Source organism: Pagrus major, chromosome 11, assembly GCF_040436345.1.
Source record: "Pagrus major chromosome 11, Pma_NU_1.0".
Lineage (NCBI taxonomy): Eukaryota > Metazoa > Chordata > Actinopteri > Spariformes > Sparidae > Pagrus > Pagrus major.
The window spans coordinates 21,961,101-21,981,063 of NC_133225.1; the positions used below are offsets into that span (position 1 = coordinate 21,961,101).

Consider the following 19,963-nt stretch of genomic DNA (forward strand, 5'->3'; position numbering starts at 1 on the left):
GTAAATGTAGCTCAGTGGTTTTATTTTATAAACGCACTTCCGTGAATGGCTTTTATTCTGAAGCCGTCCGCCGGAAGTTAGGTGTTCCTCCATCGCTGGCAGCTGACGGTTGAGCAGCGCTGCCCTCCCCCGGCGCAGCCAGACAGACACACCGCCGGTGACTCGTCATTCCGCGCTGTAAGATGGCTACGGCGGACCGGCCCCCGGTCAGAGAAGGGATCCGGATATTTTTTCTGTGTGTGTGCTGGTACACGGTCAGCTCGGGGGGCAACATCGTCAACAAAATCATCCTCAATGGATTCCCGTACCCGGTCACAGTCTCTCTGTTCCACATTATTTCCATCGTCGTCTTCCTCCCGCCGTTGTTGCGGGCATGGGGAGTCCCCAAAACAGAACTGCCGAACAGGTACTACCGGTGGTACATCCTGCCTTTAGCTTTCGGAAAATACTTTGCATCTGTGTCGGCTCATTTCAGCATATGGAAAGTACCAGTTTCATACGCGCACACCGGTGAGTACATCGCATTTTTGTGATAATGTGGGTAATAACGAGAGGCCACCTGGTGCGTGTCAGTAACTTGATGATGTGTCTGTACCGTCAGCTGATGTTAGCTTCTTGGCTAACGCTGCACAACTCGGCGACACGGACATTTAACTAGCATGAGGGCCCCGGGTTAGTGTGGCGTCCTGCGGGTCGTGAACAAACAGGCTTTCATGAGATTTATTAACTCACCACAGGGTTTCTACCTACAAATTGTTAACCTTCAGACTGACGTTAGGAATAACTAACTGGCTGCAGTTAGCATGCTAGCTAACTTAATTAACGGCGATATCGTACGTCAGGGGGGAGGGTCCATTACTGATCCTGTTCTGTGTTGCAGTGAGCTGCTCTAACTTTCATGTCAGACTGCTGGACAGAAAACTGCTCCTCATGTCATTGATTTTCTCTCAAGAAACCCAATCTAACATATTATTAGGTTACCTGCCGTGGAATCAAATAACGCTAACTGTGCCCGTCTTATGAGAGCCGCAGTTACACTCAACTTTATTAGCCAGATGCACCTAGCTTAAAGTGTACAGTGCGGGGCTAAAGCTAATTTAGACTGATAAATAAATCCTGACTTCATGAAGGTCATGATGTTAGGGTTTTGTTGAAACTGTTTAGGGAAGTATTCATTCAACCTTACGGTCTTCTTGGGCCAGGGTCAATAATCGGTCTTGCCCAAGTTTACAGCAGTGCTGTTGATAAACCGCTTTGCCTAAATAAATGCAATCTGACTCTGCTCAAACCTGTTAAGTAAACAGTCCTCCTAACCTCTAATAAGCTCTCCTACCTTAAAAAAGAAATAAGTAAACTTGAAACAATGTTTGCAGGTTTAGACCTTCTCTAAACCAGATCCCTGTTGGTGCTCGGATCAGATCTAGGAACCAGTGGGTTTTATTGGACAGTATGAACATTTCATTTCAGGATTACCTTGTCCAGCATAATTGAGACTCACAATATTATCCTGATAATCCTTAAAATGTTCTTGAATAGAAACAAAACTTGAACATGAAAACAACTTACATTTTGTCCAGAAACAAATATTTGTATTGCGTCACAGATGGGACAAATCTTTTTTTTAGTGAAAAACAATCTAAGAAACTTAGATAAGTAATCATAAATCATCAGGATACATAAATGGTACTAACCTCATCTTCCTGTCGGTCTTTATTTTGGAATATGTTGCATTTACACATACCTGATTTCAATTGTTTTTGTGGGGATGCAATCTGCAAGCCATGCCTTCACTCATGGTTTAGGCAATTCAAAATAAATCAGGAAAACAATATAGAAAACTAAAGCTAGACAGCTTTTTCAAGTCACTCATGTGTGCATACTGTGGATGACGATTCGCTATAAAATGCTATATAATCCCATCCCTTGTATTGTGTTATACTGAGAGGTGTTTCTTATATTAGGTGAACCCTTATTGATAAACTATTTGTTCTCAACCTTGGGGTTATGGGTTAATTTCCACCAGATGGTTGTAGAGAAAAAACTAAAATAACATATTTTAAACTAGGGAATAGTTGCATTAAATTGCCTGTACCAGTGATATGATTTGACTCTCACAAACACATTCAATAAGATCTATGTAAGCCAAAGTGTTTGTGCGCATGAGCTCTGATTGAACACACAAACAAAAACCCTCTTTATCCTGACTCAACTCAAAAGGGTCGAGTATTATTGATGTCGATTAGAAACATCTCTTGGTATAATGCGATACAATGTAATTGCACCACAGGTAACTGCAGCCTTCAAAATGGTCATAAAGTTGAATTAACTCCTCTCTAAAGCAAAAATTTAATTTCACCTTAATATTTAGGACATCCATTTTAGCTTGGTGTACCTATTAAACAGGCAACCAAGTGTACAGTCAAACCTATCATTCAAACTTCTAATAGTTAGAAGTAGGTAGACTTTTTAATGAAACTATTCTTCACCTGTTTGACCCCCTCCACTTTTTTGAATCGAATATCAATGTAAAGGCCAGTATACACTCACTTATTTTGCAGTGATCCCTCAAGTGGGCTAATCAAACAATTGTGACAAAGATATGAAACCGGAAATTTTACTCTTTAACAATAAACTTTATTGTCCAAAAAGACATCAATGCACTGAAACGGTGAACTTCACCGGGGACTTCAATATGAGCTTCTGTCCTTGTGGATGGCAGTTTTCAACTGTGCTGAATCTAATTTTGAGAATTTGAAGGTTGAAAATATGTGTTGATAATTGTTGTGCTTTTAAATGATAAGGGTGCCACTCCTGTAAGTAAAACCATTTCATTGTTAGTGACACACCTAGATAAATGTAATAGTGTGTCAATTTGTGACGCATTGCCATAGAGGCAGGCGAACCTCTGAGTGTAAGAGCTTGTTTGACAGAGGTGTCGGCTTGACTGACATTAGAACAAATAAATATTTCCACAACATTTTATAGTCCAAACTTAATCTGTCTCATACTTTTCCTGCTGCTATCAAATGGCATTGTGTGTTTGTCAAGGGAATGCAGTGATCGAAGTTTCCAGGCTGACATTGTCCTTTCAATATTCTTTTTTTTTCACAGTCAAAGCCACAATGCCAATATGGGTTGTGCTGTTATCAAGAATTATCATGAGGGAGAAGCAAACCACAAAGGTGAGTAGACTCGACAGCAAACAAGGCACAAGGCCCGCTCTGTTTCTCAGTGTTTGAGACTCAGCAGTGGTGATGTGGCACCTTACTGCGCCTGTACTGCATCTCATATTACAGCCATCTGCAGGGGCTTTTTTCCCTGGACTGATGATCTGTGAGAGGATGGAGGTCAGGGAGGAAAACTAACTTTTTATGTCCCCCAGCTGACCAAATTCACCTGTTATATCCCCAAATACACTCACTACTTTTTCACCATAAAGGAGCTAACTGGGTTTATGCAGGTGGTGGAAAGGCTTCAGACAGGTGGTTGGACTTTTCCAGACCAGGAGGCAGAGTTATATGAGAACTAGAGGAAGTATCAGCTCACATTTTCTGGCTCAGAGGTGGTTTGGAGGAAAATTATGTGCACAAACTCTTTGTTTGATATACAGTAAATCTCAGAGCACAGGGGAGCTGTGGGAGGGATTTATAGTTTTATACAACCAGAGTCGGTGTAATGAAGAATATCCTGGAGTGTTATGTCCGCTTTATATCAGATAGAAGTTCACGCATACAACAAAACATTGAGTCACTCTGTTTGTTTTTAATGGACAAGTGCAAATGACGTCTTCACATGTCTTGTTTAGTCGCACCATCGCTCCAAAATTCCCCAAATCCTGTTTATTATTATATTATTGTATATGTTTATAACTTAAAAAGGAATAATCAATTATCAGAATATTCAGCTGTTCATTTTCTGTCAGTTAAGTGATTAGTTAACTAATAATTTCAGAATTGTTACCTGCCGTAAAACCTCAGCTCATCTTGGCCTTTGGTTGCTATGGAAAAAATGTGCATCACAGCCAAAGTAAAATACAAAATTCAATTCAATAATTTCTAAATTGGCTCATCCTTCCATAGATATTACACAAAAAACACTGTATTATCGGAACATTAAAGGGTAACTTCAGTGTTTACTGTATTTTCTTCATGCACATCTACCGTGATTAGCTGTCAAACTGTTAAATCATATGAGATCTCATTTAGAAAAATTAACCTCATTATCTGCCTCTGCTTGACTGTGGCAAAGTTAACAACTTTGAACATCTCTGGATTACAGTTTAATTTTGAGCTTGGCTAATGTTTGGCAGTCAAGGTTTGTTAGATGTGAATAAGGAGACCTCTGAGTCTAACACCAGCTCATCATGTTTACCTTACAGTCTCCAGGTCAGTATTCAGACAGGCTGCTGCGTTCACAGACAGGGGACGTAGCTGTTGATGACATGTAACTGTGTGTGTGGAGATCCTGTCTGAGGAGCAGCAGGCTTCACTGTACTCCAAGAAACCTGAAATAGGAGCTCAAAATAATGTAACTGAGTTTAGTGTTTAAACCCATCTCAGCTTTGTTCAAATATGATGAAATAGACTGTACAAAGTTAGTCTGGCCACTCTATTAGGTACACCTGTACAGTTTTTAACAACATCTATCTTTACAAAATTCATAATGATCCGTTTTTGTCGACATTGTCAGAAATATCTGCTATCAGTTAAATATTCATAACTCAGGTCGTAGTTAAAGGTGTACTGGACTATATTATATTGGTGTTTCTCATCATTGTTTTTCCCATGTGTATACTGTATATAAGGGGACTGAGTGGACTGAATATTGGAAACAACTCAGAGTATAATGCAGTCCAGTACAACTATGACCTTCTGCTTAAACATCATTAAATGAGCATATTGATTACAGTGTGAAAAGAAACCCGAGCCCAATTAATACTTGATTTTGGGGGCCAATATTGGGAAGTAAAAAATTACATAGCCATATTTCAGCAGATATACACACATTTAATTAAATGATGACTCAGATGTGGTTTAACAGTAAACTGTATTGTTTAAAATGAAATCAGTTTACTGGAACGGTAAACTTCACTAGGATTTAAATAATTATAAATTACGCCAAGCATCTTTTTTTGCTTATACTCTACAAAAAAGTTTCACATCGATTCATATCGGACAACATTTAGGCCGTACCGATATATCTGCATATAGATACTGGCCAACCAATATAAAAAACCTAAACATTATCGGCATCATAAAAGTAGACTGGCCGGACAGTTGTCTTTGATCGCATTACAGGTGTGCCTAATAAAGTGCAGATATTACATGTACATATGACTCAATAGTTCCCTCTTTAAATGCATTGTGTTGTCTCCAACTTGTCCTTTGAGTGCAGTCCTCGGGATGAATTTTTAAAATAAGTCAGGACACCTGAAATGGGACAGAAATGTAGGCCTGTGCTAAAATAGACGAGTCCTCTTTGAACTGAACTGGTGACTTCACTTCCTGTACTAGCTGTAAAAGATGGAATATCAGCGTGTTCAGTGTCTTAGCAGAAGGTAATTGTGTGAAACAAGTTGTTGCCTGGAGCTGCTCTGCTTCCTGAAGTGCATCCTGTTAATAAAGTTTAATCATCAACCAATAAGTTAAGAAAGCTGCGTTAAAGGAACAATCTGCAGTTTTGATGTAGAGCCGACAGAATCTATATTGTCAAACTGCACTGGTACCTCTGTTCTTTTACGATTGGTACTGCTCATGTTTCTGTATTTTTCCGCGTGTATGAGACAACTTACTTGGCAATAAAACTGTGGTTTACTGTGATAAACAGGTGGAATCATCCAACAAGTTCTCACTGCAGTGTTGTCTCAGTTTCACTCTGTGTGGTTGGTTGAGGGAGGAGTGAGTGGGCGCACAAGTGGGTTTCATAAGAACTGCAGGTCGCTATCATTTCTAATGATTTAGTATTTTCAACATGCAAATGAATCTGGCTGTAGAGGTTATGTTAGTTTCATCTCATGAGGTGTTCTCCCCAAGTGTTTGGACCAAGATAGAAGGGTTACAGTATGTCCAGCTGCAGCCTCTGACGTTGTGCTTGCAGGTGTTGTTTCATCCTGTTTACATGTGTTTGGACAGACAGCTCCTGCAGTACTTTGGGCCATTTTACAAAGTTTACTGCTGAAGTTTTGGCAGTTTTGGAAGATTTTTGGCTTAGAGGAATTCTTGAAATGACACTAGTGCTGTCACAATTCTTGAATTTCTAATTTCAATTCAATACCTTGAAAATAATCGATATTCGATACCATGTTCTATACCACGGGGAGAAATGGTCATAACACTGAGAGCATAAAATTCAAGATTTTTATATATGTATATATATATATATATATATATAGATATATAGAGATATAGAGATATATAGATATAGAGATATATATATAGATATATATAAATATAACAAGTCTTGTGTTCTGTGTGTTAAGCACAACGTTGTGCGTTGAAGGTAATTAACCTATGGCCCTAGTCAGAAGAGTGGGAGGAGGTGGGAGTATGTTGACACTGCTGTGAGTGTGTCAGCTCGTGTTGGAGAGATGAGAGAGCGAGAAAGCATCGCTGGTATCAGTATCGATGCTGTGGAAAATGACTATTGAAACAGTTTCAAATATATTTTCGATATTATCAATATTTCAATATTTTTGACAATAAGACATCTTACATTTTCTGTGCAGAAAGTGAATGCCTGCCTGAAATAACCTCACACGTCACACACTCTACATGTCTTTTAGCCGGTCAAAGGCGTAGTGATGATTTGTTGACGTTACAGCAATGCATTGCATATGCCTCCACTGTCCCCCTAGGAAAAAAATTCTTGAGCTCAGACTTGCTTCATTTTACAGTTTTCATAGCATATGATTGCATGACTTTACACAGCATTGAAGATGGCAACATATTGCACACAAGAGCAGTATTGTTTGACATGGCTAGGTTTAAGGCTCAAGCTGTGTCTTTACTGTTTAGGATTTTAATGGAGGAGAGAACAAATGACTAAAATCCAGTACTAAAACAAGTTAGATAACACTAAAACACCCAATAAAACAAATAAAAATGCAGCAATATACAGGCCCAGTCTCGCAGGCAGAGCAGCACCACTGGAAGTCGTGGTTGTATTTGTCTGACAGTTGCCGCAGACACAAAGCGAATTTTAAAAAATGATGAGAAGCGAACACAAGCCTGAGGTGGCATCTTCATATTCCTCTGACCAAAAGTCCAAAATCCAAAGACTGGAACTGAATTGGAAACTGAAAGTGTTGTTTGTGTTATCTCCTGCTGACTCTGCCTCCTGTCTCTTTCGTAGGTGTATGTATCGCTCATCCCCATCATCAGCGGCGTGCTGCTGGCCACAGCGACTGAGCTGTCCTTTGATGTTTCAGGACTAATCAGCGCTCTCGCTGCCACGCTCTGCTTCTCTCTGCAGAACATCTTCTCCAAAAAGGTAACTCAGTCTCCTACACAGAGGATGGTGATAGAAGAGGACTGTTTAAAAAAAATCTACTTAGACTTCGGTGTTAATTTGCTCAGTTTATGCCTAATTTTAGATACCTTAAAACATTTTAAAAGTTTTGATACTGTATATGGTATTAAATGCTTATTTTACTAATGCAAATGAGAGGCTGAAAGGAGAATCTGTCCTATAAATGCTGCATTTAGGGGGTCACTGCTATACCGTCTCCTGCCACAAGATGGTGGCTGCATTTTACTGACCCATAAATCTTCTTTATGACTCTGTTAAAGGTCAATGATCCAGTGAACATATTCTCTGTCTGATATCAAAGTGAAGTAGCAAGAACTGGAACAAATCATTAAATATTTCCATCTCTGACTGCCACTTATTTCATGCCAATAATACCCACAATTTCACAGATTATCTGGGTCTCCCTCTCAAGGGATGGAAATGGTAGAAAAGGATTTCAAATAACTCTGCTTGCAAGAATCTAACATTTTTTTTTAGGTCTGTACTGGCCAAAATAACTGCTTTTTTGTGGGCAGAATCAGGTTCTTTGATATAATTTTAAAAAAAAAAAAAAGAAAAAGAAAATGAAGACTCTTCATCACTTTCTCCTTGACCAGTGCAGCTCTTATTTACTTTAGCTTTTTATTTTTTATTGACCTATTTTTTTCTTTCAAAGGTGTTGCGAGACACAAGGATCCACCACTTGAGGCTGCTCAACATCCTGGGCTTTAACGCTGTCATCTTCATGCTACCCACATGGGTTCTGGTGGATCTCTCTGTGTTTCTTGTGAATGGAGACCTGGTGAGTAGTAACATCTGTTTAATAGAGTTTACCAAACACCACATCATGGCCTGCTTTATGAGCCTGAACGTAACCCGACCGTACTGCTTTCCTCACAGTCGGACCTCTCAGGATCGTCCGGCACCTTTATCCTCCTGCTCATCAGCGGCTTCTGCAACTTCGCCCAGAACGTCATTGCTTTCAGCATCCTCAACCTTGTCAGCCCGCTCAGCTACGCCGTCGCCAACGCCACCAAGAGGATCATGGTCATCAGCATCTCACTGTTCATGCTGCGGAACCCGGTCACCCTCACAAACGTCCTGGGTATGATGACGGCCATATTTGGAGTCTTCCTCTACAACAAGGTGAGTCACCCCAACCAAGAGAAGGAAAGTGGAAGAGGGAGAAGGAAATAAAGGGGCGAAGAGAGGGAGGGAGTCATATGGACAGAAGTTAAAGGAGAAAAGAAAATTCAAGCTTCTGTTGTCAGTCTAATTTATGGAAGTTAAAAAAAACAATAAGTCATCCTTCAGTTCACAGTTGGTCTTTTAGAAAAAGTGCTGCCTTTGGCGTTATTTTGTGGTAAGAAATTTAAAAACTGTTTTGCATTACAATCCATTATCTTCCATAGTAACTGTTCACCACTGTGTGCTTTAAATATTCTCTCTATATATAGTCTCTGTATGCTCTGTCAGCCCTTTGCTCTATTCACAGTTGTTCTTTCCTTATATGTAAACTGCTTGGCACCCTAAAAGCGGCTCTCCATACAACTTGTGGCTGTTGACTTCAATGTAAATAGTAAAGTTATGTTAAACTTTATTTATCCTGTTGAGGAAACGTTTGACTCGCCCAAACTATTTAGGATCAGTGGGCAACCACAGTGCAGCGCCAGCGGACCAATTACCAAGACACCCAGTCATTTAAAATCCATTTCTCCTCTGCCAACAGGCCAAGTACGACGCTAACAAGGAGAAGAAGCTCCTGCCCAGCGCCAAGCAGGACCTGCTGTCCTTCGACAACCCGGCACTGGAGAAGATCCAGGCCAACGGGTCAGTGCCTTTCTCCCACGGCTCAGAGCAGCAGCACAACTGGAACAACGTGCTGACCGACCACTTTCAGTACAGTCGGCAGACCTACACGACAAACTACAACAGCAACCACCAGTATGTGGTGTAGAGGAGGAGTCTCTGGGTCGCTGTCATAGACTTTACTGTGTGTAGCCGCCCTCCCAGCAGCGGGTCTTCACAGCCCCGCACAAGAGACTGAAGGCAAGTGCTATTTGATCTGGATAAGGAAGAATGAGATGAGTCGTTCATGATGGGCCAGTGATGTGACCTCTCCCACGCTCCTCCCTGTCTAAACTTCACTTTCTGACAGCTTCGCTCTATGTCATTGTTTATTTATAACTTTGGTACCAACTGTATGGGCTGGTCTGAGAGAAAACAAAACTTACATCACCTGTTTTCATTTTGGTGATGGAGTCAGACATCCAGACGCAGAAATGACACACGTTAAAGGTAGTTGATAAATTTGCACCTTACTGTCTGGAAAAGTCTGAGTTTTGTTTTCACAACCAGCCATCACTTTTTTTGTTGTTTTGTTCAGGAAACTCGAACCAAATCAACAGTCGTCATGTTACATGTTGTAACAAAGCTCAGTAGAAGGACTCGACATTTTGGTTTCAGGAATTTCATTTTTAGAATTCTCATTTTTTCTTCATGAAGCACCTGTAATGATGTGAGGAGAAACAATCTGTTTGTATGAAATGTGTTCCCTTATTCAAAAGCTTGACATAGGTGGAGGATCTGAGGTGACGGTTACCGAAAGAGAGTAGGGACATTTGTGATTTCATAGATTTTCATCAGACTGTTGCTATTAATTTTTCCCCATGCTAGTGGAATACGTTTGTTTTGTTTGAACCACCAGCAGAAATTCATGGTCCTCAGCGGATAACTCCCTCTGACTTTGACCCTGACTTTTCATTTAGACTTAGTTTGTTTTACGTGAAATGTTACATTAACTTTCAGATGGATGGTCACTAAATTTGGTGCAGACATTTTAATCCCCATCATGATATGGTCCTCTGACTTTGCATCTAAGCGCCATCATATGTCTCCAATACTGTAGTTTGTGGTGTATTTGGTTGTATTTAGAAAAATCCTGCAAAACAAATGAGATTCCCATCAGCTGCACTTCTTGTTTAGTGTTACTTAATGTCAGCATGTTTATTAGCATCATCATTGTGAGCATGTTGGCATGGTAACAGTAGCATCTAGTTAGTGCAGGAGTACAGTCGTATAGCTCACATCACTTCACTTTCTGTCCAAATTACAAGTGCCTGATGAAGAAAAATGGCCAAATTACAGGATCAAAAACATCCATTCATTACGTCTGCAAGAAAATGATGCTTGTAAGCTTGTTGCACACATAGATCAGTCAAATTTCAGTCACATTTGTTTTGTCAACGAGCTTCTTGAACACACACAAAGCCTCCCTGTCTTTGAACCAAGATAAACTTTAATGAAAACAAAGAGTGAGACCAGTTCTGTGTCCCAGAACAGTCAATGACCTCCTACAGACCTGCCCATTTCCCCAAGTTAGATAGATAGAGCGATAGAGCGCTAGATAGATGTTATCATAGAGCATTAATGTAAAAATGTAGCGTAACATTAGATTCACTAAAACAAATGATTCTTTCACTCTGCACTCCGTCAGTTGCATACTGTAATGATGCTTATGATGTTTCATCTTTCTTCAGAAATCTAACCATGTAAAGTGTAACAGATGTTTAACTTCATTATTTTGATGTCCTAGTTTGGAGTTGAAGAATCAATTTAAAACGATGCATAGTTTGTTTTTATTGATTATTGGTATTTATTGATCTGTAGAGCTTCTCAGACACAGTGAGGTTCTCTCCCCTTTCAAGCGATTTTTTTTTTCAGCCTGAACCAAAACTGCTCTGTCACGTGTTTGTTTTTTAAACAGAGGCCCGGTTCAGGTTTGCACATAATGAAAAAAAATGTGAAATTTAGATGTTGACGGTCTGTTACAGTGGTGTCAGAACGTCACCAGACAAAATGAGACGTGCATGAAATCAGAGGTTTGATTTGTGCAATTAAAGATTCAGCTGTACTTTTAAGGCGGCAAGAGGTTTCATTATTATTGATTACAGTATATGATAATCATTAAAGTGCTTGAAGAACTTTAATTTCAGAGACCTGTTTTGCATCCTACTCCAGCAATATGAAGTTTTTTATGTTCTTTCTTTATGAAACGTCTCAGCATCTGAATCCACATTGTATGTCTGCTCATTTGTTTTGTTGGGACAAACACGCATGCTAATTGAATTTTTGTAAAAATGCCAGTTGTAGCCTGTGAGCTTACTTTTGTCAGCTGTTGTCCCTGGTTAACTTGGGGATGTTCTAGTAATATGGCAGTTATTTTAGCGTACTATGTTTGCCTTCTTTGACAAATTGAAAACACTGTCACGGAGACTGTGGGGTCGGTATGCACTGAGCTTCCCAGAGACAAACCAGCATCAATAATTGTATATTTCCTCCTGATTTTTTGATTTATAGAGCAAACTGGCTGTAGTTTATAGTTTGTAGGATGTTGGGAACACAAAGCTGCTCTGTTTTTTGCCAGCAGGGAGATAAAACACCAACACTGTAGGTAACAAAATACGAAGTCCTGTTTTTAAACGAGTTTTTACACTCATTGTCCAGAAAACACCTTTTCGTTGTAAGCCCTGTGATAATTGCTTCCTTCTTCTAATGTCCCTTTTTGTTACAACTGCTGCTGTATTTGTTTGTGTTGACTGTTGGACACTTTGAGGCTTGACTCTGTGATGTTAAATTGAGACTTGGAGTGTAAGAGTCGTTCCATACCAGCTCACCGAGGCCCTCCCAGTTCATGTCATGGATTAACTTGAAAACAATAATGTAAAAACTTCTATTTTATATATGGGAAGTCCTGTAGCTGTACTCTAAATACTTATGAATTGTTGAAGTTTTGCCCTCGGAGCTACATTTCATCATTTTTGTGATTCTTTGTGTATTCTCAGCCTCACCAACAGCTTATTTTTCCTCTGGATTGGGTTGAAATTTGCCCTGAACATCCAAAGACCCTTAGGAAAATTGGCAATATGTACATGTACATGTACAATATGTGCAGAATGTTTACAGTAATAACAGTAAATCACTTTTTAACCGAACAAAAAGTCTTTAATTTTATTTTCAAAACTCGTTTTCATTTTCTTGCAACCAAATTTTGATTTTGTGTAATATTCAAAGTACACAATAGGAGAGGATTTTGCGATGTCCTGTGAATTAAATAGAAGTTTTTACATGAAGCCTTTTGAGAAAATCCATAACATGAACTGGGAAAAGTCCGCAAGCAGAAAATATAATTTAGTGCGTTACAACACCACAAACAGCTGCTTCAAAAATGAGTTCCTCAAAAACCTCTGAGAAGGTGTCAGCATTAATGAACACCCATCTCTGCAGCTCCATGACTGAGGAAGCTGCAAGTGATCTGATAAAGTACCTCTAGTGATGTCATTCAGTGGCTAAGTTGCAATGAGGGTAATGTAGGCACCAGATTTTGAAAAGGAAGAAGACTGTGTGGGAAATTAAAAAGGTGATATCTTCGGTTCTGCTGAATCGATTTTGATTAAAAAAAAAAAAGTAACTATAAAATGAGTCAACAGTGTCAGCCAGTGGACTGCTTTTCTAAATCTGGTGCCTACATTACCCACAATGCAACTTAGCCTCTGATTGATATCACTTGAGACAATTAATCAGATCACATGCAGCTTCCCCTGGAGCCACAAATGGCTTTATACTACTTTCTGCACATATGCAGTAGTACTCCACAAGACCTGTAAACACACTTTGATGTATAAAATTGGTGGAGTTACCCTTTAACCTCCTAACAAGCAGACAGATGCACTCAGTCACTCAGTCTGAGTGGTTGGAAAACAAAATGAAGCATTTAACAACTGAAGCACCAAACAGTGTTAATACATACATATTTCAAATTTTACCTACGTTTTCTTGGTTTCTGCCACTTTTATGAAGATGAATCATTAAACACTAAGCACCCTCAATCAGTCGAGGGGATGCACACACACGTCTTTAACTCAATATAGAATTTTTTTTACAGTAACTGCTTTGTTCTCACATTTTTATCTACGACAGGTGGATCTTTGTTAACTCAGAAGGCTCATTTTAACACTGTTGCCTCATAAAAAAACACTTAAATCATCATAAATGCTTTTAGAAACAAGCTATTTCAAATCATAATTAGCTGATACACATACTTCAATATAAATAGCCCTTAAATCAATTCATCTGCATATCAGATTGGTGCAACAAATCAAGTGAAATGTGACATATCGTGCATGCCCCGTGCAAGCTCCGTTGCAGAGTTGTGAGGGTTGAGTTTACTAAGACGTCTGAACGTATCCGCTCATCCTGAGAAATGACGTGACGTGTTAAACAGCAGCGTGACATCGAAAGACAACATCCAAAAAAAACTATTCAACAAAGAAATAATATTTTCAATGGACTGGAGTTTAATATTCAGAGTTTGTACTCATTTCCCCAAAAATCTGCAAAATGTTTTTTATGTTTTCTTCATGTCGCTCCTCATGTTGCCAAAAGCAGAGTGTATAACCTTTTTAATGCTGATGCACCGCAGGATGGAGGCCTTGTTTGCAGGTGGACAGCATGTAAAAATTCATAAACTCCAACCTGTCACTTGTTGCAGTTTATGAATTTCTTGATGATTTTGTTTCCAGGGTCGTGCTGGCTGTTTGTTTCTGTGCAGCGTGCGAGCGTGGAGGACTGCTGGCTCTCTCCTGTAAAGCTTTTAACTAGGATGTAAATGAAAAGGAAGGGAGGAACGGGGAGGTTACTTTGTAAAACTTGTATAATTATTATTTTTGTGCGTCTTTAATGGATCTTGAGACAGACTTTTTACTTAACCGATGTTTATAGATTTTTATTTATGGTGTCAAGGTACAAAAATGTTGTACAGAGGTGCAGCTATGCACAGTCTCGTCTGCTTATGTTTAGTAAATGCTATTTTTAAATGTTGGGGGGGAAAAATAAATGCATTATGGAATACTGAACATGTTGAATGTCTATTTGTATTCATGTATACGTGATACAGCAGCAGGGTTACGTATTAACTTCAGCTCTGTATTAACATTTGAATGCAGAAAAGATGGAAATTTGAATATTTTCAGTCACACTTTGATGGCACTACTGTTATATGCTGTGTGTAATTTAAGGAGAACAGGTGTTAAATGTACCTGTAATCTTCAACAAACTGTTGCCCAGTTGGTTCCAGTTTAAACTGTTTTTTCCTCTGGTTAAAACATCTGAATATCCCTGTAACAATCAGATGTGTAAGAAGAGCACCTGTAAAGTTAGATTTTTCCGTCTGAACCAAATCCTCTGTTGATTAAGTTACAAAGATTTGAGGACATACTTGAGCATGTTGAAATCTCAAGACCAGATATTTTTCTCAGGAGCAGCAGGTGAAAAATCCAAAAATGAGTGCTGAAAAAACAAATTACAGTGTGTGTGAGTGTTATAATCGTACTTATTATAAGCTTGTCTGGAGTTTTTCTGCCCTCTAGTGGCCAATAATCATTGAATGCAGCAACAGTTTCAGCTTCCACGAGATCAGAGCCCTCAAAATGAATGTAAGCACTTTTTCAAGAGTTGTGACTAACTTACTAACTGATGTTTTCAAAGCAGTGCATCTTTACTCAGACTTTTCATGGAAACATAGAAATCTGCAGAAGGTCTGGAGGTCATATGAAGAACATCCTGGAAAGAAAGTCCTGCAGAGACTAAAAATAGATGTCTAAAAATGGCTATAGAACCCCCCTTAAGTTAAACCATCTGGTAACCAGTAAAAAGTAAAATATGTCCCTGTTAAATATAGTCAAGTTGAAGTATAAAGTAGCATAAGATACTACAATAACTACAGTACTTGAGTTAGGTAGTTACTTTCCTTCACTGGAGACCACAGCAACACGAGTTTCATTCAACACTAAAACAGTCAAACAACAGAGACAACAGGCACTGAGGTTCAAGCTTTAAGATCTTTAATGAATACATAAATCAGTAGCATTTAATCAGTGCTTCATCGAGCTCACGTCAGTGTTTCAAATGTCTCTCCTGATGCAGAAATAACTCCTGACAGAAACGTCCTGTCTGACTCCCTGTAACTGAGGGAGGACGGGGGGTCCAAATCCACCTTAACACATCTCAGAAAAATAGTTGTGATGGATCCCACCAAGCTTTTTATGATGTTTTTATGAGCTGTAAATGAATCCTGTAGTTTATTGATTCTCGTGAACCGGAGGACTGACTGGTGTGGTGGAAGGAGGATTTGTGGTGATGAGGAAGAGAGAGGATGAGGAGAGGCTGGACGACAGTGAAAGGCACAAACTAAAGACTCGGTCATGCCTCATTGTTGCTCTTCTGTAAAAACATCCAAGTCAGAGAGTTTTTGTCATCTGTTCTGTGTCACTTCAGATGCAACCAGAGCAGCCCTCCTTTTTTAGATAAATAATCCCACAGGAGCTGCGAGCTGCCAGCCTCTTCACAGTGTTTCCATCTCACTGACGTTGAGGTCTCTGGCCCGGTATCGAGCTGCCTGCAGCCTGAGTAGACAGCCAACATCCACAGACATCAACATGTCTTCAGTCAAGTCTGACAGAGGCTCTCTGCGTCGTATGGAGTGAATTTGACGGCAGCCGGCAGCTGACTGATGACGTTGACGTTGCACATCAACTGGGCGAACACGCTGCTGTCCGTCATGAGTTGAGGATAAAACAGATTTTCCTGTGGTGAAGGAGGTGAACCGCTGCGAGTGCTGCTGCCATGCCTCGATAAACTGAGTAACCGACGAAACAGAGACCTCCTGAGGAGGATGTAGATCCAGGGGTCGAGGATCGGGTTGACAGACGCTATCCTGATGGCAGCCAGGTCAGCTTTATGGTCGTCTTTCAGCATGAAGCGGTTGGCAAACATTCGCACCTAAAAGACAAAAACAAGTTAGTACAGCTTAGATCTTCATACTGTAAATAAGAGTTTAAAACACCATCAAATAAATCCTCACTTTCATTATTGTTAAGGTTTACCAACTCAAAATTCAAGGTCATCATTCCTAAATTTATTATAATTTGTAAAAAGTACCCAAAGGTTAGGGTTAGGTTTTTTGAGTATCAAAAGTAATTTATCCAGAATTCAGCCTTTTTATCATGAATTGAATCAATGTTTTTTTTTTTTTAAATCTAATTACTGATTAAATAAATTAATTTCAAATGTGCTACTCTGGCTCTGATGCAGCATCAAATCTGCAAAGTAACTAGTAACTAAATATTAAACAAATGCAGTGGAGTAAAAAGTACAGTATTTGCCTCAAAAATGAAGTGGGTGAAAGTAAAAAGTAGCAGAAAACTGAAATGCTCAAGTAATTTACAAGTAACCCAAAACTGCACTTAAGTACAGCGCCTGAGTAAATGTACTTAGTTACACCCCATCATTGATTAACCCAGTGATAAAATGTGGACCACATGTCCGGTTCACAACATTTTTGACCTCTTGTCAGGGGTTTAATGTGTCAATGAAATGTGTGCAGTTGGAAAAAAAATAGATTTCCCTTCTCAAAATGTTTAATTCAAACAGCTTCCTGAGGTCTAAAAGGGCAAAACTATCAAGTATTTAACACACAGTAAAAATAATTATTAGAGAAACAATTTTCTAATCATCTTGTGACCCGTCAGATTCATCTTGTGGTGGATTCCAACCCCCCGAGGCTGAAAACCAACAGAATACATAAAATGTCTGAGCAGATTATTAATCTATGTGTCATAACAAAAGAGAGAACATGAGACCAAAATAGCTCGAAACTCTAAACTGACTTTGGTCATAAATCTGCTGCAGGACAGCGTTAGTAACAGACTTCAGCAGTTAAAAAGTTTAACTTGAGTCTCATGGCCTCACATCTTTCTCTTATTATCAGATTCTCCTGATGTGTTGGAGGAAAACTGGTGATGATCACATATATATGAAGGATTACTGTGAAAGTGAAATTAACCAATTAAGCATCTAGTTATAATGACATTGTGTTTTGGTAGATTATTCTAGATTTTTTTCTTTAGACAAGAGTTTAATATCAGTTTCTTTTGTTAGTTATTTGTTTATATTATTTATTGTTAAGCATGTTTAGTTTTGTCTAATTAATGTTTGTTTTGGTAGTAGGGTAACACTGTGAGCCCCCTGGGTTATATAGTTAGAAGGATAGGTGTGGGACCATGATGCACCTGTGTGAGCCTATGTTTTTTTGTTTTTTTTTCCAGAGCAGGAGAGGCATGCAGGATCTCTTTCTGCTTTGCTTGTTTTTGGATGAATAAACGGTGAAAACCAAAGGGACATTGAACTTCTTTTGCCTGCGTACAACACAAGCCCTTGGTGCAGCAGCAACTCTTTGAGCAGCATTTTGAAGTTTGATTTAATTTTTTTTTTACATCTACAATAATGCATCAGTGGGGGTAATAATGATACAGTCATATTTTATATTTTAAGTACATTTTACTGTTATTCCATTTTTCTAAAAATGCAGGAGTTTTACTTGTAGTAAAGTATTTGCTCACTGAGGTACTGCAGATTTATTTAAGTAAGTTAAAGGTGCACTATATAGAAATATAAATGCTCTTATAATATAAAGATCTTATTTTTCTGCCTACACAAACTAATAAACAAACTCTCTTTGGTTTCATGACTGAATAAACTAAATAAAGGACAACACAGTTTCATACTGTTTTACTTTGGCGGACCCTGCCACCTTTCTAGCTTCAAACAGCGTGCTGGGACCTTATTTTCCTCTGAGAACAGCTGGTTTATTCAGTTTTGGAAAAGATACATTTTTCTAAGTTTGTATTATTACCTCATTAATTTTGTACATCTTCAAATTCAGTTTGAATTTCTTCTCTATAACTACACAGTGCCTCTACACAGACATAGAGAAGATAACACCAGCTGAAGGCATGCCTGTTTGTTTGTTTTTAATTTTTAGCTTCTGGAGAGCAAAAACTAAAGTTTCTCCTCATGCCTTGCTGATCCACACTGCACATGTATTTATAGGCAAATGCAAACAGTTTATTCCTTTTCCAACAATCCCACACTGACTCACCACTAGCGGGGCTGAACAGGCCAGGACCACCACGGATGTCATCACCAGCACCGCGATCATCTGCGTCTCCGCGGCCGAGGACAGAGCCCTCCACCTCTCCCGGACGCTGGCTCTGGTGACGGGCATCTGCACCGTCCTCTGCCGCATCAGCAGCAGCGCTCCGCACACCGCCAGGTTCAGCACGATGGTGCCCAGGATGAGCAGCAGGCTGACCACGCCGTACAGGATGGAGTAGGCGGCGGGCACAGGCTCGTCCGTCCTCCAGTCGATGAAGCACCAGGTGCCGGACCGCTGCAGCTTGCTCCTCGCCATGCCCATCATCGGGAGGCAGCAGAAGAAGATGTGACTGATGTAGATGATGAAGAGGAACCTTTGCGCAAAGCGTCGGTCCACCCTCCAACGCTGGTAGACGTACGGGCAGCAGATAGCCAGGTACCGCTCCGCTGCCATGGCGCATATGATGCTCAGACCTGTGACTCCGAAGAACAGCAACAAGAAGGAGTCAAACTCGCAGACGTGTCGGTACGTCAGCACGCGTTGGTCCAGGTAGTTGGCGATGGTGAGCGGACTGGCCAGACAGGTGCCCAGCAGGTCCGTCACCGCCAGACCGCGCACCAGCGTGTAGAAGGCTGAAGATTTGCGCTCCTCTCTCGACACTGAAAGGACGATTATTGCAATTAAATTCCCGATGGCGCCTCCAGCAAACATGAAAATCGGCAACGCGATTTCTGTCTTGCTGGACGCCAGTGACGGCTGAACCAGAGTCTCGTTTGAGGCGGCAGGTCCGTGCGTAAAGTTCGGGCTCTCCATCGCCACATAAAACCACAGGCTGGTGTTGATTAGTGATAGTTCCTTTGGTCTGTTGTGGATTTGGGAATGCATTTCCCTTTTAACCCCCTGCAGCAGAAGATAAGAAGTCAGCTGGGGTATTTTCTCTGGTAGTCTCATCCCCTCCGCTTTCCAGTAATCCAGATGTGGTTAAGCACAGAGGCGGGCTGTCTCCCATGTAGTGACCCACCCCGCAGCCTGACAGCCTGGAGGGATGGGATGCTGTTAAACAGACAGGGAAAAAAAGAGGCATGTTTGTTTCTCTCAATTTCCGCTTCACGTCTCCATTCGCTGATGTTGGCGTCATGGCTGCGCTGCGTAATCTCTGAGGCAGCTGACAGGAGGTCAACGGGACTGTCTGAGTGAAGATGGAGAGCAGGATGACAGCAGATTATATTAGATGCACCAACGCGTTTTAAGATTTGTAGCAGCTGTTTGAACAACTTGCAAAAAAGGTTTGATGGAGTAAACACACAAAAAAGCTTTTACAGTTATTAACAATGTTTTTGTTGCGTTTGAACGTTTCCATCTCTATTTAAAGGGTCAGTTCACCCAAGTTACAAACAGATAAATCTGCCCCACAGGAGAGTTTTTTTTTGACTGTCCAGCCAAATACGTTCAGATAGAACAGTG

At 40.1% G+C, this 19,963-nt stretch overlaps 2 protein-coding genes across 2 annotated transcripts; one reads left to right on the forward strand and one right to left on the reverse strand.

Annotated features, from left to right (window-relative positions):
• Positions 1-126: 126 nt before the first annotated feature.
• On the forward strand, positions 127-11,419 carry slc35e1 (solute carrier family 35 member E1). Its single transcript, XM_073476533.1, has 6 exons — positions 127-510; positions 3,112-3,182; positions 7,351-7,488; positions 8,183-8,308; positions 8,407-8,652; positions 9,236-11,419. Exons 1-6 carry the CDS (start codon positions 183-185, stop codon positions 9,461-9,463), a joined length of 1,137 nt encoding a protein of 378 aa, XP_073332634.1. The 5' UTR covers positions 127-182; the 3' UTR covers positions 9,464-11,419.
• A 4,592-nt stretch (positions 11,420-16,011) lies between these two features.
• Positions 16,012-19,312, reverse strand: LOC141004853 (prostaglandin E2 receptor EP4 subtype-like). The gene is made up of 2 exons (XM_073476535.1): positions 18,503-19,312; positions 16,012-16,344 (listed from the first exon to the last, which is right to left on the reverse strand). The coding sequence occupies exons 1-2, from the start codon at positions 19,310-19,312 to the stop codon at positions 16,012-16,014; spliced, it is 1,143 nt and encodes a 380-aa protein (XP_073332636.1).
• Positions 19,313-19,963: the final 651 nt, after the last annotated feature.